Raw genomic sequence first — 26,837 nt, forward strand, 5'->3', positions numbered from 1 at the left:
TAGAACTCGGAGAATCGGCTGAAAAATACACTACTTGTCAAAAGTTTGGACACACTCATTCAAGGGTTTTTCTTTTCTTTTTACTATTTTCTACATTGTAGAATAATCGTGAAGACATCAAAACAATGAAATAACACATCATGTAGTAACCAAAAAGTGTTAAACAAATAGCCACGCCTTGATGTCAGCTTTGCACACTCTTGGGATTCTCTCAACCAGCTTCATGAGGTAGTCACCTGGAATGCATTTCAATTAACAAGAGTGCCTTCTTAAAAGTTGTGGAATGTCTTTCCTTCTTAATGCGTTTGAGCCAATCAGTTGTGTTGTGACAAGGTAGTGTCACGACTTCCGCCGAGGCTGCCTCCCCTCCTTGTTCGGGGACCCGATCCTGCAGGTTCATGCTCTACAACATTCGGAGAGTACGACCCTGCCTTACACAGGAAGCGGCACAGGTCCTAATCCAGGCACTTGTCATCTCCCGTCTGGATTACTGCAACTCGCTGTTGGCTGGGCTCCCTGCCTGTGCCATTAAACCCCTACAACTCATCCAGAATGCCGCAGCCCGTCTGGTGTTCAACCTTCCCAAGTTCTCTCACGTCACCCCGCTCCTCCGCACACTCCACTGGCTTCCAGTTGAAGCTCGCATCTGTTACAAGACCATGGTGCTTGCCTATGGAGCTGTGAGGGGATCGGCACCTCTGTACCTTCAGGCTCTGATCAGTCCCTACATCCAAACGAGGGCATTGCGTTCATCCACCTCTGGCCTGCTGGCTCCCCTTCCTCTGCGGAAGCATAGTTCCCGCTCAGCCCAGTCAAAACTGTTCGCTGCTCTGGCACCCCAATGGTGGAACAAGCTCCCTCACGACGCCAGGACAGCGGAGTCACTCACCACCTTCCGGAGACATTTGAAACCCCACCTCTTTAAGGAATACCTGGGATAGGATAAAGTAATCCTTCTACCCCCCCCTAAAAAAAAAAAAAAAAAAGATATTGTAAAGTGGTTATCCCACTGGCTATAGGGTGAATGCACCTATTTGTAAGTCGCTCTGGATAAGAGCGTCTGCTAAATGACGTAAATGTATATGTAAATGTTTCGGCGTTCGTCGTCACCGGCTTACTAGCTACTGCTGCTCCCATTCTCATCACTCCACTTGTCTTGTCAATCACACACACCTGGTGCTCATCCCCTAATTAGTCTGTGTATAAGTGTTCCCTCTGCCCCCTTGTCTTTGTGAGTGATTGTTCTATGTGGGAGGAGAGTAGCTCGGTTGAGATACTCTCATTTATTTAGCCAGGGTTGATTTTCCCCTGTGTTATTACATTTATTGTATTTTCTGAGACTGTGTTTGGTCAGGGAGGATTGTTTCCCCTGTACCTGTTTCGATTGCCGTTGTAGACGCATTGTATGTCTGGAAGGAATCAATTCTGCATCCGGTTATTTTACTCCTGCGCCTGACACCGTCCATCATTCACCACAGGTAGGGGGGGTATACAGAAAATAGCCCTATTTGGTAAAAGGCCAAGTCCATATTATGGCAAGAACAGCTCAAACAAGCAAAGAGAAACGACAGTCCATCATTACTTTAAGACATGAAGGTCAGTCAATACGAAACATTTCAGTTGCAAAAACCATCAAGCTCTATGATGAAACTGGCTCTCATGAGGACCGCCACAGGAATGGAAGACCCAGAGTTACCTCTGCTGTAGAGGATAAGTTCATTAGTTACCAGCCTCAGAAATTGCAGCCCAAATACATGCTTCACAGAGTTCAAGTAACGGCACACATCTCAACATCAACTGTTCAGAGGAGACCGTGTGAATCAGGCCTTCATGGACGAATTGCTGCAACGAAACCACTACGAAAGGACACCAATAATAAGAAGAGACTTGCTTGTCCCAAGAAACACGAGCAATGGACATTAGACCGTGGACATTTGTCCTTTGGTCTGGAGTCCAAATTGGAGTTTTTTGGTTCCAACCGCCTTGGCTTTGTGAGATGCGGTGTGGGTGAACGGATGATCTCCGCATGTGTATTTCCCACCGTAAAGCATGGAGGAGGAGGTGTTATGATGTGGGGGTGCTTTGCTGGTGACACTGTCTGTGATTTATTTAGAATTCAAGGCACACTTAACCAGCATGGCTACCACAGCATTCTGCAGCGATACTCCATCCCATCTGGTTTGTGCTTAGTGGGACTATCATTTGTTTTTCAACAGGACAATGACCCAACACACCTCCAGGCTGTGTAACGGCTATTTGACCAAGAAGGAGAGTGATGGAGTGCTCCATCAGATGACCTGGCATCCACAATCCCTCAACCTCAACCCAATTGAGATGGTTTGGGATGAGTCAGACCGCAGAGTGAAGGAAAAGCAGCCAACAAGTGCTCAGCATATGTGGGAACTTCTTCAAGACTGTTGGAAAAGCTTTCCAGGTGAAGCTGGTTGAGAGAATGCCAAGAATGTGCAAAGCTGTCATCAAGGCAAATGGTGCCTATTTGAAGAATCTAAAATATCAAATATATTTTGATTTGTTTAACCATGTGTGTTATTTCATAGTTTTGATGTCTTCACTATTATTCTACAATGTAGAAAATAGTAAAAATAAAGAAAAACCCAAACTTTTGACTGGTACTGTATGTTGGCATTGTCAGAAATGCTTCAAAAAGGTAGCACATCGTTGGTTCTTATTGGGCACGTGAGGGTGATAAATTGTGCATCGTACGAACTGTTGCAGCTCAACTTATTCCGTCCAAATGGAACCAAGTCTGATGGTCATTTTATGGACGCTGTAGTGTCGTTTTAATCCGACGTCTAGAATTTGAGCTAGGTTTGGGCAAAAAAATTACGCTAAAGACTTTGTGAAAAATCCAGTACGTGGTTCTCGGTAACGGCTGAACTGATCATGCCAAGAGGCGGGGAGTGTGTTGTGTACCTCCAAGTTTATTTGCAAAGTTTAATCGACATTGGTGTCATATTGGCTTAGATATGATGGTAGGAAGATTTGAATTTAACATTGAGCATTTACATAAGTATTCAGACCTTTACTCAGTACTTTGATGAAGCACCTTCACAGCGATTCCAGCCTTGAGTCTTCTTGGGTATGACGCTACAAGCTTGGCACATCTGTATTTGGGGAGTTTCTCCCATTCTTCTCTGCAGATCCTCTCAAGCTCTGTCGGGTTGGATGGGGAGCGTCGCTGCACAGCTATTTTCAGGTCTCTCCAGAGCTGTTCGATTGGGTTCAAGTCCGGGCTATGGCTGGGCCACTCAAGGATATTCAGAGACTTGTTCCGAAGCCACTCCTGCGTTGTCTTGGCTGTGTGCTTAGGGTTGTTGTCCTGTTGGAACCTTCGCCCCAGTCTGAGGTCCTGAGCGCTCTGAAGTCACCCAGTAAAATACTACTTGAGTAAAAGTCTAAAAGTATTTGGTATTAAATATACTTAAGTATCAAAAGTAAAAGTACAAATCATTTCAAATTCCTTATATTAAGCAAACCAGGTGGCGCCATTTTCTTGTTTTTTTTATTTACGTAAAACCAGGGGCACACTCCAACACTTAGACATAATTTACAAACGAAGCATGTGTGTTTAGTGAGTCTGCCAGATCAGAGGCAGTAGGGATGACCAGGGATGTTCTCTTGATAAGCGCGTGAATTGGACCCTTTTCCTGTCCTGCTAATCATTCAAAATGTAACGAGTACTTTTGGGTGTCAGGGAAAATGTATGGAGTAAAAAGTACATCATTTTCTTTAGGAATGTAGTGAAGTAAAAGTAGTCAAAAATATAAATAGGAAAGTACAGATACCCAAAAAAAACTACTTAAGTAGTACTTTCAAGTATTTGTACTTAAGTACTTTACACCACTGGCTCTGACATGCATTGTCAGCTGTGGGACCTTATATAGACTGGTGTGTGCCTTTCCAAATCATGTCCAATCAATTGGATTTACCACAGGTGGACTCAAATCAAGTTGTAGAAACATCTCAAGGATGATCAATGGAAACAGGGTGCACCTGAGCTCAATTTCGGGTCTCATAGCAAAGGGTCTGAATACTTATGTAAATAAGGCATTTCAGTTTTGTATATTTAATACATTTCCAAACATTTCTAAAAACTTGTTTTTGCTTTGTCATTATGGGGTATTGTGTGTGTAGATTGATGAGAAAAAAATTATACTTCATCCATTTTAGAATAAGGCTGTAACTTAACAAAGTGGAAAAAGTCAAGAGGTCTGAATACTTTCCAAATGCAGTGTATAATGCAAAAAATATATAACGTAATTTTAAAAAATCATAGCTCTGTATTTTTCACTGCGGTGGTAGAGCTGACCTAGTGGCCTATGCGGCCTATATTTTCCCCTGAAGGGATAAAGTGTTGAATTGAATCTGCCCCACTGTAGGTGGAGGAGACCCAATATGCGGTGGACCAGAACCAGCTGAAGGAGTACTTCCCCATGGAGGTTGTGACCCGGGGCCTGCTGGACATCTACCAGGAACTGCTGAACCTCACCTTTGACCTGGTGGAGGACGCCCCCGTGTGGCACGACGACGTCACCCTCTACTCCGTCAAGGACCGCACCACGGGCACGGTGGTGGGACAGTTCTACCTGGACCTCTTCCCAAGGTGAGTCGGAGGAAAGCGGAGGAGATTGAAATGGGCAGAGGATTTTAATGATGGCTGCATACAATTAGTTATGTATGGTGATTGTTTTGATATAACCATCTTTTGTAAGGATCTTATAGTTTTGGGGGAAAGGTATTTTATTTCATTGCTCTCCAGAGTTGCGGTTGAATTTGTCTACTGCAATTGAAACAGAGAAGAGCCCACCTTTGCTCCTCCACATTATGAGGGAGACAATAAAATACAAATGTTTAGCCAGTCATATTGAACAGTCATGGTAATTGTGCGTAACCCCTCCCAGAGAGGGGAAGTACGGCCACGCGGCCTGCTTTGGCCTGCAGCCCGGCTGTCTACTGTCGGACGGGACCCGCCAGATGGCGGTGGCGGCCATGGTGGCCAACTTCAGCAAGCCCACGGCCGACGCCCCCTCTCTCCTGCAGCACGATGAGGTGGAGACCTACTTCCACGAGTTTGGCCACGTCATGCACCAGCTCTGCGCTCAGGTGTGGTGTCATTGCTGGTACACAGTATACAACGTTGTTTAGTTCCTAAGCACTGAAATTAATGTTTGAGTAAAGGCATTTTAGTGTGATGGTTAATATATTTCCTGCTCTCAATACGTCATTAGCTATTTAATACCTGTAAAATCAACGTAAAACACATTTGTAAGCAGTGACTTTTAGCCCGTTTTAATGCCTGAGAGGGCAGTGTACTCCTCAATGACTATTTAGTATAAAATACAGTGGAGAAAAAAGTATTTAGTCAGCCACTAATTGTGCAAGTTCTCCCCCTTAAAAAGATGAGAGAGGCCTGTAATTTTCATCATAGGTACACGTCAACTATGACAGACAAATTGAGAATTCTTTGGTCTTGGCCATAGTGGAGTTTGGAGTGTGACTGAGGTTGTGGACAGGTGTCTTTTATATAAGATAACAAGTTCAAACAGGTGCCATTAATAAAGGTAACGAGTGGAGGACAGAGGAGCCTCTTAAAGAAGAAGTTACAGGTCTGTGAGAGCCAGAAATCTTGCTTGTTTGTAGGTGACCAAATACTTATTTTCCACCATAATTTGCAAATAAATTCATAAAAAATCCTACAATGTGATTTTCTGGATTTTTTTTCTCTCATTTTGTCTGTCATAGTTGACGTGTACCTATGATGAAAATTACAGGCCTCTCTCATCTTTTTAAGTGGGAGAACTTGCACAATTGGTGGCTGACTAAATACTTTTTTCCCCCACTGTATATATTTGATATGGTATACAAAATGTAATCAAACTTAAATGAACACCAAAATGATATGCCCCTCCCCTTTTTCTGTCTAGTTTAATGTCTAATAGTAGTTATACTGCAGGATGCTGGGATTAACAGATGCATGTCTCTCCTCTCTCTGCTGCTCCCAGGCGGACTTTGCCATGTTCAGTGGGACACACGTGGAGCAGGACTTTGTGGAGGCGCCCTCCCAGATGCTGGAGAACTGGGTGTGGGAGAAGGAGCCCCTGCAGCGCATGTCCAAACACTACAAGACGGGTGCCCCCATCCCTGATGACCTGCTGGACAAACTCATTAAGTCCCGCTTGGCCAACACTGGTGGGTCACCATGAAACAACACCCTGGCTCTTTCATAGAACACCCCGCTTAATAATACCCTTTACACCAGTGCTGGAGTTTAGGTTATTGGGCACTCCTGAAGAGCTACTAGGTTTAAAGGCTTCAGTGTGTTAATGCGTTAACCCTCTCCCTCCCATGCAGGTCTGTTTAACCTGCGTCAGATCGTCCTGGCCAAGGTGGACCAGGCCCTACACACCAAGAATGGGCTGGACCCGGCCGAGGAGTACGCCCGGCTGAGCCAGGAGATCCTGGGCGTGCCTGCATCCTCAGGTCAGAGACTACCTCAACCAATGGGCCAAACCACCATCACAGCTGTAGTTTGGTAGCCTTGTCCCAGATCTGTTTTAGTCATCTTGCCAACTCCTATAGTCATTGTCAGCTTTTAAAACAAATCATTTTTCCTTCGCCATTGTGCCCATAGGAACCGACATGCCAGCCACATTTGGCCACCTGGCAGGTGGTTACGACGCCCAGTACTACGGTTACCTCTGGAGCGAGGTCTTCTCCATGGACATGTTCTACGCCCGCTTCAAGCAGGAAGGCATCATGAACCCCAAGGTTGGCACAGCTGAGCTAGTTATTTACGATCTTAGCTGTTATTTACAATGCTGTTTTTACACTTGACCATCACCTATTATCTAGTAGTTGGTATCAGGCATCATTGGTTATTGATGCTAGTGAGCAGTGACTGCCTGCAGCCCTCCAGAACTGGAGTCATGTAGTTTGACTTGTCTTTTTCAGCGCCAAATGATTTCACCTTGGCAGAAATGTCATTGTTGTCGGCTAAAATGGTCACCTGCTTGATGCTGATGAAGTGTATTTCAATCTCTTCTAGGTGGGGCTGGACTACAGAAACTGTATCCTAAAGCCTGGAGGCTCGGAGGACGCTGAAATTATGCTCAAGAACTTCCTAGGGAGGGAGCCAAAGCAAGAAGCTTTCCTCCTGAGCAAAGGACTAACGGTAGAGCTGGAGGCAGGCACTCCATGTGCCTGTTGACCAATCACAACCAGCTCAGCGTAAACACCCCCCAACCAAACATACACTTAGGACACAGGACCTACATGTTCTAGAAAGAAACGATGAAAACAAGAATTTATATGTGCTATTTCACCCTTTTTTGTGCTGTGTTTTTTTGGTTTGGAGATGTTTTAAAATACAAACTGTGATTGTATGCAAGTAAGGTTGAACAAAATACATTAACAAAGAATTGACTTGACCCATTTGTCGCCTTCTGTCAGTTTTCTCAAAAGAAGTAGCTCTTCAGGGGTTTCAAACTTATTTTGCTGATTTTATATGAAGATGATCACAGGCCACATTAAAACAGCTCGCTGGCAGCATTTGGCTCTCAGGCCGCATGTTTAAGGCCCTGATATAGAGGCATTCAGCCAGTATCTCATACAGATTCAGTATCCTTTGAAACGAGGCATAATACTGTGTCTCATTAGTATTACATAATACTAACTCCCCTGAGAATGAGTCTGTAGCCTTGAAGTACACTCGCTGCTATAAAGCTGTTACGACACACTGTCGTAAAAATACAACTGTTACTGTATAATTATAATCTTAACATATCTCTGCGGATTGGTCACTGTCAAGAGTCACGTCAGAGAAACCATCGAATATTTTTACTTTAGAAACCTCATGGTTGTATAGCAGTAGTACATTCCAAGTGAAGTATAACCTTGTGTTACAAAGGTTGCAGCCTTTGGTGTTTTGTTAGGTGTTTTTAACTTGCACTACCAGGAATATTGTAGTAGATGTTATTGCCAGTCGTAGCCAGAGGCAAACTCAGCCTTGACTCACTTTGTAAGCTCTGTAGTTAAATACCCTGATGATCAAATGAACTCCCAGGAGATTTCTGTCGTGTTCTCAGGATTCCATTTGGTCAAATGGAGCCAGTGTCAAAACAGCTTAAAGGTACTACAGTACTGGGGAACAAACATCATGACGTATGGTCAGGGTAATGAGCTGGAATGCCTAGTCATTGTGCAAATTAAGTACATTAAAACAATATCTCAGATCTCTAACTTATTTGAGAGGCAAGCAACTATAACCAGGTTATACGTCTGTATAAAGCTTTCTGAAATATCTGATTTTATATGAAATAGTAAAAATGGGATATTTCAGAAAAGCTTCATAAAGCATCAAATAAATGTTATGCTTAAGTATAATCCAAGCTACCATTGTTGCAGAACATTCTTAAGTGTCCCACGTTAAAAAATAAAAGCTCAGTTTCTGAGATATCTGATAATTGATTTGTTTAGTGGCATCAAGCCATTCAGCTCCTAAAAGTGCTTGGTGAAAGTTACAGTCTGATAAGTTGAAACCAATGACTGTATATATTAAAACACTCTATTAGTCTCGCCCCTTCTCCCCCATGTCATTAAAGGTGAGCCTCAGCTGCAAGGCAACAGCCAACTCCCTCCTCTCCTTTCCTTGCCTTAGGGACCTCCAGTCCCAGGAAGGCACCATTCGTAAACAAAGGCCCTGCTCCAATACTTTGAAAAGGCATCCTACCTTCCTCCCCTCCTTAATGCAATCACTGATCAGACTGGGTGGGGGAAAGCTATTTAGAAAAACCTTGGCTTTCACCTACCCACTAGTGTTACACCAGTGATTACCTCAAGGAAAAGAGGAACGAAGGGTGCCATTTGAAAGTATTTGAACAGCACCAAAGGTTGTCTTGGAGAGCTTGATCTCCAAGGATATCACAAATAGGATTCAACGGGAGAGGGGGAAAAAAGCATTCAGGTGTGTATCTCCATCTAATTTCACTTTGCAACATGAAGCAAGAGGCAATTGGATTGGATGCCTCAGTAATAATCTAACCTGTACGACAAGTACATGCTTACAGTCAGAGTAGATACATCTGCTCACATGCATCTCTGATTACTTCTGGGAGCTGAGAAATTAGTGTGGGTCATTGTGATGAGAGGAAGGTTTTAGCCTGGGACAGTGATAGGTGAGGAGGACCATGGCATTGCCAAGAGGAGCACTCATGGAGGTGCTCAGACAGTCAACTGAAGGACTGAAGCTCAGGTCCAACGTGGTCCGAGTCTTTGTCAGCTCCACCTTTACAGGTAGGTGTATTTTCATGATGGCATGGGCTTAGTATTTTCATAATGATATGGGTTCAGTATTTTCATTGTAGCACGGGCTCAGCCTCGCATTATAACAAGGCATATACAGTTGCGGCCAAATATATTGGCACCGTTGCACTTAAATATCCTATTTCTTCTCAAATAAGTTGAAATTGAAGAAAATCTTTGGTCCCCACACCTTATTGGATTTTCAACATTGCATAACCACATTTATTTTTGAAAACTTAAGTTTACAATTTTAATTTAGAAGATAAAGACAAATAGCATGGACAAAATTATTGGCACCCCAGAGCTAGTATTTGGTTGCACAGCCTTTGGCCAAGATAACTGCAGACAAACTCTTCTTGTAGCGATCAATGAGCTTCCTGCACCTTTCTACTGGCAATTTTGCCCACTTTTCAGCAGCAAACTGCTCTAATTCATCCATATTTGAGGGGTACCCTCCAACAACTGCTGTTTTCAGCTCTTGCCATCATTTATGGATGTGATTCAGATCTGGACTCTTCACTGGCCACTCCAGAACAGTCCAGCGTCTCTTGTTGAACCATTCCTGGGTGCTTTTTGATGTGTGCACCCTGGGAATTGTTCATTATGAAACACTGGACTACTCTGGAGTGGCCATCGAAGAGTCCAGATCTGAATCACATCCGTAACATATGGTGAGAGCTGAAAACAGCAGTTGTTGGAGGGTACCCCTCAAACATTGAAGAATTAAAGCACTGTGCTGCTGTAAAGTGGGCAAATATGCCAGTAGAAAGGTGCAGCAAGCTCATTGGTAGCTCCAAAAGCATTTGGTTGGCAGTTATCTTGGCCAAAGGCTGTGCAACCAAGTACTAGCTCTGGGGTGCCAATAACTTTTTCCATGCATTTGTCTTTATTTTCTCAATTAAAATGGTGAATTTAAGTTTGCATAACCAATTGTATTTTTGTAATGTTGAAAATCCAATAACAAGATGTGGAGACAAAGTTTTATTTATTTTACATTTCAACTTATTTTAGAAGAAATCGGGAATTATTTAAGAAAAGTGCAAGGGTGCCAATATATTTGGCTGCAACTGTATTTATCAGAGATGTGATTCTTCATAATTTAGCAGATGTTACAACGGCTACTGAGCCATTGTAGTGATGATATATCTGTTTTGAAAGAATCATATCCCTAATTTGCAGGGGTGCAACTTTGTTTTTAGACGTGGGGTGGACATTTTTTTTTTTATCCAGTCAGATTAACACTCCAAACAACCTACACTACCGTTCAAAAGTTTGGGGTCACTTAGACATTTCCTTGTTTTCGAAAGCGAAGCAATTTTTTTGTCAATTTAAAATAACATCAAATTGATCAGAAATACAGTGTAGACATTGTTAATGTTGTAAATGGCTATTGTAGCTGGAAACTGCTGATTTTTAATAGAATATCTACATAGACGTACAGAGGCCCATTATCAGCAATCATCCGTCCTGTGTTCCAGTGGCACGTTGTGTTTGCTAATCCAGGTTTATTATTTTAAAAGGCTAAGTGATCATTAGAAAACCCTTTTGCAATTATGTTAGCACAGCTGAAAACTGTTGTGCTGATTAAAGAAGCAATAAAACTGGCCTTCTTGAGACTAGTTGAATATCTGGAGCATCAGCAATTGTGGGTTCGATTACAGGCTCAAAATAGCTAGAAACAAATAACTTTCTTCTGAAACTCGTCAGTCTATTCTTGTTCTGAGAAATGAAGGCTATTCCATGTGAGAAATTGCCAATAAACTGAAGATCTCGTACAACGCTGTGTACTACTCCCTTCACAGAACAGCGCAAACTGGCTCTAACCAGAATAGAAAGAGGAGTGGGAGGCCCCGGTGCACAACTGAGCAAGAGGACAAATACATTAGTGTCTAGTTTGAGAAACAGACGCCTCACAGGTTCTCAACTGGCAGCTTCATTAAATAGTACCCGCAAAACACCAGTCTCAATGTCAACAGTGAAGAGGCGACTCCGGGATGCTGACCTCGGCAGAGTTGCAAAGAAAAAGTCCAGTGTCTGTGTTCTTTTGCCCATCTTTTCTTTTTATTGACCAGTCTGAGATATGGCCTTTTCTCTGCAACTCTGCCTAGAAGGTCAGCATCCCGGAGTCGCCTCTTCACTGTTGACGTTGAGACTGGTGTTTTGTGGGTACTATTTAATGAAGCTGCCAGTTGAGGACCTGTGAGGTGGAGACGACGAGTTTCAGAAGAAAGTTCTTTGTGTCTGGCCATTTTGAGCCTGTAATCGAACCCACAATTGCTGATGCTCCAGATACTCAACTAGTCTCAAGAAGGCCAGTTTTACTGCTTCTTTAATCAGCACAACATTTTTCAGCTTTGCTAACATAATTGCAAAAGGGTTTTCTAATGATCAATTAGCCTTTTTAAATGATAAACTTGGATTAGCAAACACAACGTGCCATTGGAACACAGGACTGATGGTTGCTGATAATGGGTCTCTGTAGGCCTATGTAGATATTCCATAAAAAATCTGCCATTTCCAGCTACAATAGCCATTTCCAACATGAACAATGTCTACACTGTAATTCTGATTAATTTGATGTTATTTCAATGGACAATAAAAAGTATTTATTTCTTTCGAAAACAAGGACATTTCTAAGTGACCCCAATCCTTTTAACGGTAGTGTACCTGACCGCTCGGAGGCGTCCGCATGGTCCGTTGCCTCGTTTTGTATCACATTCCAATAATAAAACTGGGGCAGGGGACAAAAATGCAATTTCAGAATGTGGGGGGGGGGGACATGTCCCCAGTGAAAGTTGCGCCCCTGCTAATTTGTAATCTTTCAGTGAATAGCCTTGTGTTTAGTTTTGGGTAACACTGCAAACCTTGTGTGTTTTCTAACCTGATGTGACCGTTGGCAGATATGAGCAGTGAGAGGAAAGCCTTATTGGACAAAGCCTATCCTGAACTTCAAATCTTTTGTCAGAGTCTGGGCTTAGCGTTTGAGGTGAGTAGCAGTACATTACGGGTGGCCATCAGATACAATACATGTAAATTAATTTTAATTTAGTATGAATTCAAAGATCATTATTCTGAGAGTGTGATGTTAGTATTGTTGGAGGAACTTTTGTATTTAAAGTTCTTTATCCCTGAAGGTTGTGGATATGAGATGGGGTCTCCGGGATGCAATTGCTGTGGACCACATGACCACAGAACTGTGTCTTCAGGAAATAGAGGCTTGCAAGAAAGTATCCGTAGGACCAAGTTTCATTGTAAGTGTTGTTCCGTGCTGTTCCTCTAGCACAGGGGTCCAACTCCGATCCTGGAGAGCTACAGGCTTTTTTTCTAACCCAGGACATTAAATAACTGTGGCCCAGACTGAAGACTGAGAATTTGAAACCAGTATCCCCAACGTCTGTTCCATGGTGGTTCAATGTAATTTCATTGAAATTATGTGGAAACAATGTTGATTCAACCAGTGGGATGTACAGTACCAGTCAAAAGACACACCTACTCATTCCAGGGTTTTTCTTTATTTGTACTATTTTCTACATTGTAGAATAATAGTCAAGACATCAAAACTATGAAATAACACATGGAATCATGTAGTAACCACAAAAGTGTTAAACTAATCAAAATATATGTTTTATTTGAGATTCTTCAAAAAGCCACCCTTTGCCTTGATGACAGCTTGCACACTCAACCAGCTTCATGAGGTAGTCACCTGGAATGCATTTCAATTAACAGGTGTGCCTTCTTAAAAGTTAATTTGTGAAATTTCTTTCCTTAATGGGTTTGAAAAAATCAGTTGTGTTGTGACAAGGTAGGAGTGGTATACAGAACATAGCCCAATTTGGTAAAATACCTAATCCATATTATGGCAAGAACAGCTCAAATAAGCAAAGAGAAATGACAGTCCATCATTACTTTAAGACATGAAGGTCAGTCAATATGGAATATTTCAAGAACTTTTTAAGTTTCTTCAATTGCAGTCGCAAAATCCATCAAGCGCTATGATGAAACTGGCTCTCATGAGGACCACGACAGGAAAGGAAGACCCAGAGTTACCTCTGCTGCAGAGGATAAGTTCATTAGAGTTAACTGCACCTCAGATTGCAGTCCAAAATAAATGCTTCACAGAGTTCAAGTAACAGACACATCTCAACATCAGCTGTTCAGAGAAGACCGCATGAATCAGGCCTTCATGGTCGAATTGCTGCAAAGAAACCACTACTAAAGGACACCAATAAGAAGAAGAGACTTGCTTGGGCCAAGAAACACGAGCAATGGACATTAGACTGGTGGAAATCTGTCCTTTGGTCTGATGAGTCCAAATTTGCGATTTTTGGTTCCAACCGTCGTGTCTTTGAGACGCAGAGTAGGTGAACGGATGATCTCCGCATGCGTAGTTCCCTGCGTGAAGCATGGAGGAGGTGTGATTGTGTGGGGGTGCTTTGCTGGTGACACTGTCTGTGATTTATTTAGAATTCAAGGCACACTTAACCAGCATGGCTACCACAGCATTCTGCAGCGATACGCCATCCCATCTGGTTTGTGCTTAGTGGGACTATCCATTTTTTTCCAACAGGACAATGACCCAAAACACACCTCCAGGCTGTGTAAGGGCTATTTGACCAAGGAGAGGGTAATGGAGTGCTGCATCAGATGACCTGGCCTCCACAATCACCCGACCTCAACCCAATTTGAGATGGTTTGGGATGAGTTGGACCGCAGAGTGAAGGAAAAGCAGCCAACAAGTGCACAGCATATGTGGGAACTCCTTCAAGACTGTTGGAAAAGCATTCCTCATGAAGCTGGTTGAGCGAATGCCAAGAGTGTGCAAAGCTGTCATCAAGGCAAAGGGTGCCTACTTTGAAGAATCTAAAATATATTTTAATTTGTTTAACACTTTTTTGGTTACTACATGATTCCATATGTGTTATTTCATAGTTTTGATGTCTTCACTATTATTCTACAATGTAGAAAAAAGTCAAATTAAAGAAAAACCCTCAATGAGTTGGTGTGTCCAACCTTTTGACTGGTACTGTAAGTGCTGTCTGCTGTGCTGGATCAAAAGCCTGCACACCCAGTAGCTCGCCAGGACAGGAGTTGGAGAACCCTGCACAAATGTTAATTGCTCTTTTTTTCCTTGAATTCAATGGTTTTTGAAAGATATAATCCCAGCAGTGTTTTATGTTTTGATTTCATTTGATTTGATATGTCTCCTGGTTCTCAAGGCTCTGCTGGGGAACCGGTATGGCCACCGCCCTATCCCCCGTGTCCTCCCAGGAAAACAATTTGAGGTGCTGCTGTCCAAGCTACCACAGGACCAGGTGGGGCTTCTCCACCAATGGTTCAGGAAAGACAACAATGCCATCCCACCCGTCTACGTTCTTCAGCCAATCACAACTCTATTGCCCCACTACAATGACCTTCGGCCTCAGAGTGGGCCACTGCAGGACGACAGTGTCATTTCCTGGCGTTACACAGAGGCTCGACTATTGCAGCTCTTACGCACTGCGGCCGTGCAGGCTGAGGAAGACGGGGATATCTCTGCTGAACAAAAACACCAGTTCTTCAAATCTGGTCAGAGCTTGCCAATGTCTTGGACCAGTCATGTTAGAATAGGAGCAAGCTAAAAATCTGTTATGTTCTACCTTGTGATTTGTAGACAAGTGTTGCTAGATTCTGTCGTGGTGGCTTTCTAGTTACATTTCCACTTAAACTACTATTTATTCACAATGACTTATTTGCTTATTAGCTGTAACTTATTGTAGAAAATCCACATTTGTAGAACCGATCAACCCATTTTCTTCTGTTCTTCCTCCTCCATAGTGGCGGAGCATGAGATAGAGGAGGGTCTGCGAACGCCAGATGGGGACGAGAGCGAGCCCTCCGCCGTCGTGTTCGTGCGGGAGCTACCTCACCTGCGCAAGAAGGACGGCCCGAAGCGGCTGGCCCAGTACACGGATGTGACGGCTGATGGCCTGCTAGATACAGAGGCTCAGGACCTCCTCTCGGGCCTCAAGTCGCGTCTCTACGCCGCCTCGCCGGGCATCCTCAACCTGCACTGTGTGGAGCTGTGCAAGGGAGCCATCGAGCCCAGCCGCAAGGAGCACGCACAGTACCTGGAGAGTCTCTGCGAGCAGCTCGTGTCCCAGACGAAGGCTTGCATCGCCAGGAGGGTTGGTGCTGGTTCCCCAATGGAGGCTGGTGCAGGGAGGATGAATGGGGCAGGAGGAGGAGATGCAAGGCAGAGGGAGGGGGAAGAGGACAGAGGCTGGCTGCTCCAGGAGCTTAGTCACCACATGGCTTTGAGCGCCGGGAAGTGTTTGGGTGTGTTCCGCGGCAGGGAGGGGCTCCTGGGGAAGATCTGCCTGGCCATGTGGGAGCACACCAACGCCCGCCACATGCCCCTGGTGGTGCACGGGCTACCGGGTGTGGGCAAGACAACGCTGCTCTGCAAGCTGGCACAGGAGATGCGTGGCCTCCTGGACCCCAGGGCTGTGGTGGTGCTCAGGTTGCTGGGGACGTCGGCAGAGAGCTCCGACTTGGACCGTGTCCTCCAGAGTGTCTGTTTCCAGATCTGCTCTGTGTTCAGTTTGCCGCCCCCCACCCCGATAACAGCACACACACGCGAGGACCTTGTGAGGTTCTTCCATGGCCTTCTAGCTGAGGTGTCGGAGCGAGGAGACACACTTCTTCTCATACTAGACTCCCTGGACCAATTGTCTCCGGCCACCCAAGGCCAGAAACTCCACTGGCTACCCAAAGACATCCCCCCCAATGTCCATTTGGTGGTGTCCACCGATACAGGCTCTCCAGTTTTGGCTAACCTTCGGAGAACGGTCGAGGTGCTGGGAAATTTCTTTGAAGTAGAACCCCTATCATGTGACCAGGGTAGAGAGATCATGGATGCCTACATGAGGGAAGCGCAACGAAGCCTGACTCCAGAACAGTGTGAAGTGGTCCTGCGTAGCTTTCAGCTGAGTGGGAATCCTCTGCATCTGAAGCTACTGCTGGACATGGCCAGGCGATGGGCGTCCTATACCCCCGTGACTGACCTGGCTCTGAGCAGCAGTGCACAGGAAGTGATGTCACAGCTACTCCAGGCCCTTGAGGAGAGGCATGGGAAGAAACTGGTTGGCGCGGCCTTAGGATACATTGTTTCTGCTAGGTGAGGTGTTTGTGTACACACATAGATGCATAGTCCACAGGAGGCTGGTGAGGGGTGGACGGCTCATAATGGCTGGAATGGAGTGAATGGAATGGTATCAAACACATGGAAACCATATGTTTGATGTTTCATTCCATTCCATTGATTCCGTTCCAGCCATTACTATGAGCCCGTCCTCCCCAATTAAGGTGCCACCTGTGATGCACACACACACCCAGACACACCTGGTGCATTACCCTACAATACAACATTGATAATTCAATCAATAGACAACTGGAATATCAAGCCAGAGTCGTACTTTAATTTACAGACAATCCATATCACAAATTCCCTGGTCAAAAGTTGCCTTATTTCCCCCCTTATCACAGGATCATAAATTGGGGTTAGAAATGGTAATCCATCCTTATGTTTATAATTATTTATTTTCCTAATGATTATTACTCATTCTATTCTCCAGGGGTAGTTTATCAGAGGCAGAGCTGCGTGATATCTTGTCCCTTGATGACAATGTCCTGTCTGAAGTCTACCAGTACTGGCTTCCCCCCAACCACTCCCTCATTCGCCTCCCCCCTCTACTGTGGGTGCGCCTCAGGCACGACTTGGGAGAACTCCTCGTGGAGGGACAGGCCAATGGAATCAGGGTGCTCGACTTCCACCACAAGTAAAGATCCTCTCAATATATCTCAGCCAAATGGGTTTAGGGGCTGGTGTCCCAAACTCAGATTAAGCCTATTTTTTGGCTTAAAATCTATTTTAATAATGGAGATTTTCCATTGAGCATGCTTCCAGTCCAGGAGTAGGCCTAATCCATGTCCGGGAAACCGGCAAATACTACTTGTATTGATCTACTTATGGCAGAAATTTGTGTTTGCACCTTCAAATCCTGTACTGTGTCTGTATAATTTAATATGGTAATAGGCTGTTGACTGAAACAGTGCAAGAGAGGTACCAGAGGTCAGAGCAGCAGGCTGACAGACACAGGGTCATGGCTGAGTACTTCCTGGGTAGCTGGAGCCAAGGCCGATTCAAAGCTGTCCTTCTACCTCCACTGACGACCACATTGGACGCTGACCGCAAGGTAACAGAATGATGGGATTTCAGTTCCAATGAGGACACAGAATGGCACCTCAAAGAACCCTTAGATGTGTTTTCAATAAGAATGTGTGTACTCCTCTAGTCATTAGTCATAGTGTAAGAAACGTCCTCAGAGCGGTATTGAAGCTCGATAACAAACCAGGGACCTTTTAAGTTTCAAGTTTTAATGTCACATGCACAAGTACAGTGAAATGCCTTTCTTGCAAGCTCTAAACCCAACAATGCAGTAGTCAATATCAATGTAGTACGAAAATAACATGAGGTAGAATGAAGAAAAAAAACATATGTATGCACTCACTAACTGTAAATCGCTCTGGATAAGAGCGTCTGCTAAATGACTAAAATGTAGAACAAAAACAAAAAATTGAAATAAGAACACTAAGTAAGCATACTATATACAGGGTCAGTTCCAATACCATATTTACAATGTGCAGGGATACTGGAGTGATCGAGGTAGATATGTATAGGGGTAAGGTGACTAGGCATTAGGATATACGATAAACAGAGTAGCAGCAGCGTATACAGTATGATGTGTGTGTGTTTGGAGTCAGTATAAATGTGTGTGTGAGCAAATGCAGTGAGTGTGTGTGTGTGTGTGTGTTGGAGTGTCAGTGTGCGTGAGTGTGTAGAGTCCTGTGAGTGTGCATAAAGACAGTGCAAAATAAAAATAGTCTGTGTAGCCATTTTGTTAGCTATTTAGCAGTCTTATGGCTTGGGGATAGAAGCTGTTCAGGAGCCTGTTGGTGTCAGACTTGATGCAACGGTACTGCTTGCCCTGCGGAAACAGAGAGAACAGTCTATGGCTTGGGTGGCTGGAATCATTAACGATTTTCCTGGCCTTCCTTTTACACCGCCTGATATAGAGGTCCTGGATGGCAGGGAGCTCGGTCCCAGTGATGTACTGGGCTGTCCGCTCCACCCTCTGTAGCGCCATGCGATCGAGGCCGGTGCTGTTGCCATACCAAGCAGTGATGCAGCCAGTCAAGATGCTCTCAATGGTGCAACTGTGGAACTTTTTGAGGATATAAGGGCCCATGCCAAATCTTTTCAACCTCCTGAGGGTGCCTTCATGTCTGTGCGTGTGTGTGTGGACCATTTTAGGTCCTCAGTGATTTAGACACAGAGGAAGTTAAAGCTCTCGACCCCCTCCACTGCAGCCCCCCCAATGTGGATGGGGGTGTGTTTGCCCCCCCCTCTCTCTCTCAACTGACGTTGAGAGAGAGAGGTTGTTGTCCCGGCACCACACTGCCAGGTCACTGACCACCTCCCTGTAGACTGTCTCATCGTCGTCGGTGATCAGGCCTACCACCGGCGTGTCGTCAGCAAACTTGATGGTGCGTGGCCATGCAGTCGTGGGTGAACAGGGAGTACAGGAGGGGACTAAGCGCACACCTCTGTGGGGGGCCACATGTTGATATTCAGCGTGGCACAGGTGATGTTGGCTAACCTCACCACCTGGGGTCGACCTGTAAGGAAGTCCAGGATCCAGTTGCAGAGGGAGGTGTTCAGTCCCAGTGTCCTACGTTTGGTGACGAGCTTGGATGGGACAATGGTGTTGAATGCTGAGCTGTAGCCAATTAACAGCATTCTCACATAGGTGTTCCTCTTATCTAGGTTGGTGAGGGCAGTGTGGAGTTCAATTAAGATTGCGTAATCTATGGATCTGTTGGGGCGAAATGTAAATTGGAGTGGGTCTTCATGATTACAGATGTGAGTATTACAGGGTGGTAGTCATTGCGGCATGAAGCCTTAGAGTTCTTGGGAACAGGAATGATGGTGGTCAGCTTAAGACATGGGGATTACAGACTGGGACAAGGAGAGGTTGAAAATGACCGTGAATATGCCTGCCAGCTGTTCTGCGTGTGCTCTGAGAACGTGCCCTGGAATACCGTCTGGCCTTGCAAGTGTTGACCTGATTAAAAACCTTACTCACGTCGGCCTTGGAGAGCAAGATCACCCAGTCCTCTGGGTCGGTGGGGCCCCTCACGCACGGCACGGTGTTGTTTAAGGCTCGGACACACCGGTAGCGTTTGCTAGCCGAGAGTACTTAGCACCTCAACAGAGTGCCGACCATGATTTTCAAACCGATTCTACAGGTAGAATCGCGCGAAAATGTCTGCAGTCAGACGTCCACCAGGGTGGTCCCTAAAACACACTGCAAACAAACAGAAGATGAATGGTAGATCAACATTCGGTGTGGTATGTGTGTGGTCCCTTAGATGTTTAGAGAGATGGTGGTCCGTTTGAGCTGGATAAAATCTCTGACCCTCAGGGCCTTTTTAGAGAGATCACAATACAACAACAAAACCCTACAGTAAATAAGAAATGGAACTAAGGAAGTCAAATTGATAGAGATGCACAAGAGGACATGTTTTCCACTTAATGACATGGATGGCGCTTTTGATACTACCATGAAGCTAACCGGACGTGTTTCCATAGTGACAATGTTTCCACAGGTTAGTTGTGTTTTGTTGAATCATTAATGTACACCTGTCTCCTCTCTCCACTGGCATGTTGCCAAGGTGCCCCGTCAGCCCCTGTGGTTCGCTAAAGGAGTGGCAAATGTCAAGAAGCTGCAGGAGCTGCCCTACCACCTCCTCCACGCAGGCCTCTGGGAGGAGCTGTGCCAGGAGGTCATTGGTAAGGCCCAAGGTCACATGCCCCAAGGGAATGCAAGAGTCAATGGTGGGAAGAGCCGATACTGGCAGACAGGCTTGGCTGATTTGAATTCTCTTATTGTTGATGTCAGGAAGTTGCCTTACTGTGTATGATGAGGTCATATTACAAAGTCTACCTTTAAGCTGCGACTTTTTGCCCCACAGGCAGTAGTGAGTGGCTGTACTGTAAGACTCTGACCTGTGGCGTGGCCAGTGTCATTGAGGACCTGACCCTCTGCACCGAGCTCATGGACTGTCCCGAGACTCAACTGATCCGAGACACTTTCATTCTCCTCAAGCCCACCCTGGACTTTCTAGATGGACAGATGGGTCAGTATCTATTTGGTCAGGGGGGGTGGTATTGTAGTCGAGTGTTACGTGTTCAATTAATGCATGTTCTGTTGGGTTTAAATCTGTCCTGTTTCAGATAAAGTAGCTAGATCCCTATTTCACATATTTACGAGCCATGCAACAACAACAAAAAATCATAGATCAAAAGAGAATGAGTGCTAACTGTAGGGTAGATTATTTGGTTATTGATGATTCTAGTCCCTCATATGTCCCTCTATGGCTTGGAACCAGAAACATTGACATTATACGTATGATGGATAGATGGGTGGATGGATGGTACTGTATCAGGAGAGCCTTCTCTTCACACTGTCTCACCAACCGTCTCACTCCATTCTAATACTATATTTCCTCTCCAAAGACCGCTCCCTCTTCTACACAGAGGTCTTGGCCAGGCTCCACTCCTTCGCTGAGATGTACCCTTCACTAATAGGACGACTCTGCTGCCAGTGTCATGACTGGCTCTCGTGCTGTCCCGACCCCATCCTTGTCCCCAAGTGCACCTTCCTCCAGCCTCCAGGGGGGGCGCTAAAGACAACACTTGCTGGTTTCCATAAAGGTTTGTACACATAGTGTAGGATTTGCTTGTTCGTTGCAGTTGAGCCCAGGAGTAGGATGAAGTATCCACCAGATGCTGATCTAAGATCTGTCTGTATTGCACCTCTCCAATGGTTAAGGTTAGGATATGGGATGGGTAAGCTGATCCTACATCTGTGCTTAAGGACAACTTCTTGTCTGTCTGTCTGAAGGGGTCACAGCTCTGGATGTTTGCCCAGAGAAAGGGCTCCTGCTGGCAGGCTCAGAGGATGGGAAGGTGATCGCCTGGGACCTCAATGATCTAGAGGTCATCCAAACCCTAGTGGGACACACAGGTGAGGGAAAGTGTGTGTGTGTGCGTGCGTGCGTGTATTTCTAAGGAAAGTTATTTGAGTTTGTAATGAATCACTGTACATCATATCCACATTCTGCTTATTCTTGCAAATTCTTTCTCTGTGTGTCTACTTATTTATGCTCTACAGCTAAGGTGCTATCAGTGAGAGTGATTGACAGTGGCGCCCACTGTCTCTCATTGGCTGCTGACGGGACTCTGAGGAGGTGGAGCCTGCTGAGTGGCAGGCAGCTGTACTGTACCCAGGAGGCGGTGTCCATTAACTCCTCACCTTCCACCACACACATCCACGTGTCTGAGGAGAGGGCGCTTGTCTTCACCCACTCTGGAGGCCAAGTATGACAAAGATGTGAAGGGGTTAATTGTCTTCTATCAAATTTTCAATCATTCTGTTTCCAACCTTTTTTATATTTACACTATGGACTCCCCAAATTATTATAATCTGCACTTTAACCAAAGTAACGCTTCTGCTTTACCTGCAGGTGAAAGTATGGCATCTTAACACAACAGAACTACTCTTCCAAGTCAAAGATACCGGTGTCTCCATTATTCTTGGATTATTGAACGGAATGGTCGTCTCCCTCTCAGACGGAGGACTTGTCACGTTTTCCCACCCATCCGCCGAGGCCAAGACAGCGCAGATATATTTGGAAAACACTTCACATAGTTTGACCATCACAGCAACCCTTACACTGCAAAAACATGGCCGACTACTTATAGCATCCAAGGAGGGCTTCCTCTATCAGGTACAAATTGCTGAAACATGTCCAGGAGGAGGATGATTCAATTTGCTATAGATGGACTGTATTTCTGATTTTAATGGCAATGGTTTCTCATCGCATTCTGTTTGACTATCTGTCGTTTGTAGGTTTCCAGCACTGTACAGGGCAGACAGTCACAGTGGACTCTGAGACAGACAGTCACAGAGCTTCCAGTCTGTGCAACCTTCCTCCACGCCTCAGATGACGAAAGGATACTTTTGGCAGGTAGCAGTACTACAGTACGGGAGGACCTTAGTGGGAACCCCATGAATGGCATTGACACGGTGTAGCCTACCTCTGTGTCTCTATGGTTCAATGGAATGGAGTAGAGTTTCATTCCCATAGGGGCCACATATAGCCTGGTCCTAGATCAGTTTATGCTGTCTCGCTGACTTCTTGACTATGGGAATTAGCAAGACAGCACAAACCGATCTGGAACCAGGCTAGGCCACATACTGAATGTGTTAACTGTAAATCTCCTTGGATAAAAGTGTCTGGCAAATGACTATTATATACAGTAATATTCATATCATTACAGGCTGTGAGAGGACACTGGTCCTGTTCCATAGAGAGTCGGACTATGTCCAGAGCTTCCTGAATCTGCACCATGAGGACACGGTGTTGTGTGCCTGTGTGTCCAGCGACAGCAGAGTGGTCGTCTCAGGGTCTGAGGACCAAAGGATACGGGTCAGTATTGGTTTTTTGGTCCCCATGAAAATGATGCACTTATTTAAAACGTATTTCTAGACTGTAATGTAGTTATTGTATAGATGGGCTTACTCAAAGAAGTCACTTGTTCCCAATAATGAACTTTGAACCAACTGTTTTAGCATGGTCCCAGATCTGTTTGGTCATTGGTATAGCTACAACTTTGATGTAACATCCCTAGATAATGTGTCCTTGTGATATCCTACGTTCCTAAATTGTGCCCCAAAACATGAAGAACTTCCTAATATTGAGTTGCACCTCCAATGCTTCCCACAGTTTCAAGTTGGCTGGATGTCCTTTGGGTGGTGGATCATTCTTGATACACACAGGAAACTGTTGAATGTGAAAAACACAGCAGCGTTGCAGTTCTTGACACAAACCAGTGCGCCTTGCACCTACTAGTTGGCAAGACAGCACAAACAGATCTGGGACCAGGCTAACATTGATCCGCTCTGCTTTTTACAGGTGTGGTCTATAACCACGGGAAACCTCCTTGACTCTTTCCTTGGCATGGATGCCCCTGTCACCACTCTGGCTCTGTATGAGGGCACTGTCGTCTCAGCCTCCTCCTCAGCCTACTACCTGAAGCTGTGGCAGCTGCCCTCACCCAACGACCCTCAGCAGAAACCCAAAGGCTGCATCCCAGCTGGATGCCCTCAGGTTGCCCTCACTAAAGATGGCGACATGGTGTACTATGTTAGAAACATAGGCCAGAAAGAAGTGATTACATGGAATTGTCACACAGGTAAAAATACATACTTGCACCATATGTTTGGGTGAAAATATGAACTATGTGGAATAAAAATTGTCAAGCAAAAGTTCATAGGGATATATTTATCATAGAGAAAGAATAGCAAATAATGTTACAAATGTAAGTGTATAATGTAAACCTAGAGGGGCTAACGGACAAGTCTCATTGTATGTTCTCAATATCCACATGCAACAGGGAAAATAATGGCTTGTATTTGACAATGGGGGTCCATTAAAGAGAATCTCTCTCATGTTTATCTCAGGCTCTTCCGCTGACACAATGGCTGTCTCTGCTGAGGTGTGCTGCCTGGAGCTGGCCCAGCGCAAGAAACTCCTCTTCTGTGGCCTCAAGACTGGCACGGTCCTCATCTACCCCCTGGCCTTCCCCAAAGAGACCCTGTGCATCCCACCTCCTGAGGCTCTACCCATGGTGCGCTGCATGGCCATTGGCAGCCAGGAGAAGCACATGGCCGTGGCCTACGAGGACTCAGTGTGTCTGTTCGAGATCACGGCCAGGGACAGTTTCCCCAGCGTGGAGGGGCCCTCCGCGAGGTTTGCCCTCTCCCTGCTCCACTCGCCCGTCTCCTCCATGGCCCTGCTCCCAGACTGTAGGCTGCTGTACGGGACGGCCTGCGGGGAGGTCTGTAGCAAGATTGGCCTACATTACCCATAATGCTCTGTATGCCTACAACATATTTGGTTTTAACTTAGTAAAGATGTTGCTATAACTAACAGTATGGTGTCCTGTCTCCTTATCAATATAAGGTCACCATGTATGACTTCAAGTCCGCCTCAGCCGCCACCCTGGATGGCCACCGCAGCAGGGTCACCTGTGTGACGGCCAGCAACTGGGGGACGCACGCCCTTGTGGGCTCAGAGGACGCCGTGCAGAGGCTGTGGGGGCTTACCCCCCTGGTGCTGGATCACACCATGGAGTACAAGGTCAGAGGTTAAAGGTCAACGGTTTAGTTAGGGAGAATCTATTTTTCAGACACACCTCAGATTGACTCATTGACATAAATGTGTTTGTACCTTTTGAAATACAGGGGTTCTGGTTTGAAGGGGTTCTCTGTGCAGCTTTCTCTGAGAGTGACAAGTACGTCTTCACTGGATCCCAGGATAGAACTATTAAAGTCTGGGATGTTGCTAGTGGTATGTGCTCATGATATTTCTCTATTTGTGTTTTTTGAGAATTGTACATTGTTTGTTTACTACTATTACAAAACATTGTTCGCTACTATTTCAAACCATATGTCAAACCGATATTGGTATACACAAATTGGCAAATACCACTAAATGTGATAACCTTTCATATTCTGTATCCCTTTTTTGTCCCAGGGAGTCTGTTATTCGTCCAGTACGTCTATGCTCCTGTCACCAAAATGTTGACCTACAGGAATGGCTTCGTGGCAATCTCTCAGCTGGGCTATGTCATCAAGGAAGGATTCCGCTGTCCGGATGACGTCAGTCTGGAATACAACCCACTCCGGAATGTCAAGGCACAGTACAGGGTCACGTCCCGGGAGAAGAGTGCAGACAGCCCTCACAGCGTCATCACAGAGATCCCTGAGTACAATCCTGCTCAGTTTAACTTCATGGCCCTGATGCTCAAGACCAAACCCTCTCACTCATGCCAACTGTTGTAAGGAAACTGACATACCATAACAGACGTAGTGTCAATTGTAGAGCTCTAGCATTATATAATGTTCTAAGGTGTGCTGCTACTGTATACAGTAAGTTGGGTTCAGTTTTCCACACGGAATTATATGAAAATAGGGGCTATGTCTGTCAGCTCAATTCGCTTGCTTTAAATCAGCTATACACATTACTTATTATAAAACAATTCTGTGAAATGTAGGGATTTTTTTTAGCATATGTTATGAACGTTTTCATCACGAGACATGTAGAAATGACAAATACAGTGAGGGAAAAAAGTATTTGATCCCCTGCTGATTTTGTACGTTTGCCCACTGACAAAGAAATTATCAGTCTATAATTTTAATGGTAGGTTTATTTGAACAGTGAGAGACAGAATAACAACAACAAAATCCAGAAAAACGCATGTCAAAAATGTTATAAATTGATTGAGGGAAATAAGTATTTGACCCCCTCTCAATCAGAAAGATTTCTGGCTCACAGGTGTCTTTTATACAGGTAACGAGCTGAGATTAGGAGCACACTCTTAAAGGGAGTGCTCCTAATCTCAGCTTGTTACCTGTATAAAAGACACATGTCCACAGAAGCAATCAATCAATCAGATTCCAAACTCTCCAGCATGGCCAAGACCAAAGAGCTCTCCAAGGATGTCAGGGACAAGATTGTAGACCTACACAAGGCTAGAATGGGCTACAAGACCATCGGCAAGCAGCTTGGTGAGAAGGTGACAACTGTTGGTGCGATTATTCGCAAATGGAAGAAACACAAAATAACTGTCAATCTCCCTCGGCCTGGGGCTCCATGCAAGATCTCACCTCGTGGAGTTGCAATGATCATGAGAACGGTGAGGAATCAACCCAGAACTACACGGGAGGATCTTGTCAATGATCTCAAGGCAGCTGGGACCATAGTCACCAAGAAAACAATTGGTAACACACTACGCCGTGAAGGACTGAAATCCTGCAGCGCCCGCAAGGTCCCCCTGATCAAGAAAGCACATATACAGGCCCATCTGAAGTTTGCCAATGAACATCTGAATGATTCAGAGGAGAACTGGGTGAAAGTGTTGTGGTCAGATGAGACCAAAATCGAGCTCTTTGGCATCAACTCAACTCACCGTGTTTGGAGGAGGAGGAATGCTGCCTATGACCCCAAGAACACCATCCCCACCGTCAAACATGGAGGTGGAAACATTATGCTTTGGGGGTGTTTTTCTGCTAAGGGGACAGGACAACTTCATCGCATCAAAGGGACGATGGACGGGGCCATGTACCGTCAAATCTTGGGTGAGAACCTCCTTCCCTCAGCCAGGGCATTGAAAATGGGTCGTGGATGGGTATTCCAGCATGACAATGACCCAAAACACACGGCCAAGGCAACAAAGGAGTGGCTCAAGAAGAAGCACATTAAGGTCCTGGAGTGGCCTAGCCAGTCTCCAGACCTTAATCCCATAGAAAATCTGGATGGAGGGAGCTGAAGGTTCGAGTTGCCAAACG

The 26,837-nt window shown here is 45.2% G+C and overlaps 2 protein-coding genes across 2 annotated transcripts in view; both read left to right on the top strand.

The window, feature by feature from the left end:
• LOC121533688 (thimet oligopeptidase-like) overlaps positions 1-7,448 on the top strand; it is a 28,839-nt gene extending 21,391 nt beyond the window's left edge. Inside the window, exons 9-14 of the mRNA XM_041839837.2 lie at positions 4,401-4,624; positions 4,923-5,124; positions 6,024-6,210; positions 6,373-6,501; positions 6,653-6,789; positions 7,067-7,448. Coding sequence (XP_041695771.1) covers positions 4,401-4,624; positions 4,923-5,124; positions 6,024-6,210; positions 6,373-6,501; positions 6,653-6,789; positions 7,067-7,228 — 1,041 coding nt within the window. The 3' untranslated portion in view covers positions 7,229-7,448. The remainder of the gene's footprint in view (positions 1-4,400; positions 4,625-4,922; positions 5,125-6,023; positions 6,211-6,372; positions 6,502-6,652; positions 6,790-7,066) is intronic.
• A 1,758-nt stretch (positions 7,449-9,206) lies between these two features.
• Positions 9,207-25,592, top strand: LOC121532927 (NACHT domain- and WD repeat-containing protein 1). The gene is made up of 18 exons (XM_045205754.1): positions 9,207-9,312; positions 12,222-12,307; positions 14,538-14,886; positions 15,136-16,477; positions 16,935-17,138; positions 17,396-17,555; positions 20,095-20,212; positions 20,395-20,559; positions 20,939-21,136; positions 21,327-21,449; positions 21,597-21,802; positions 22,335-22,452; positions 22,766-22,914; positions 23,401-23,680; positions 23,949-24,325; positions 24,451-24,627; positions 24,732-24,837; positions 25,024-25,592. The coding sequence occupies exons 1-18, from the start codon at positions 9,207-9,209 to the stop codon at positions 25,329-25,331; spliced, it is 4,572 nt and encodes a 1,523-aa protein (XP_045061689.1). The 3' UTR covers positions 25,332-25,592.
• The last annotated feature ends 1,245 nt before the right edge of the window (positions 25,593-26,837 follow it).

The sequence above is a fragment of the Coregonus clupeaformis genome, chromosome 20 (assembly GCF_020615455.1).
Source record: "Coregonus clupeaformis isolate EN_2021a chromosome 20, ASM2061545v1, whole genome shotgun sequence".
NCBI lineage: Eukaryota > Metazoa > Chordata > Actinopteri > Salmoniformes > Salmonidae > Coregonus > Coregonus clupeaformis.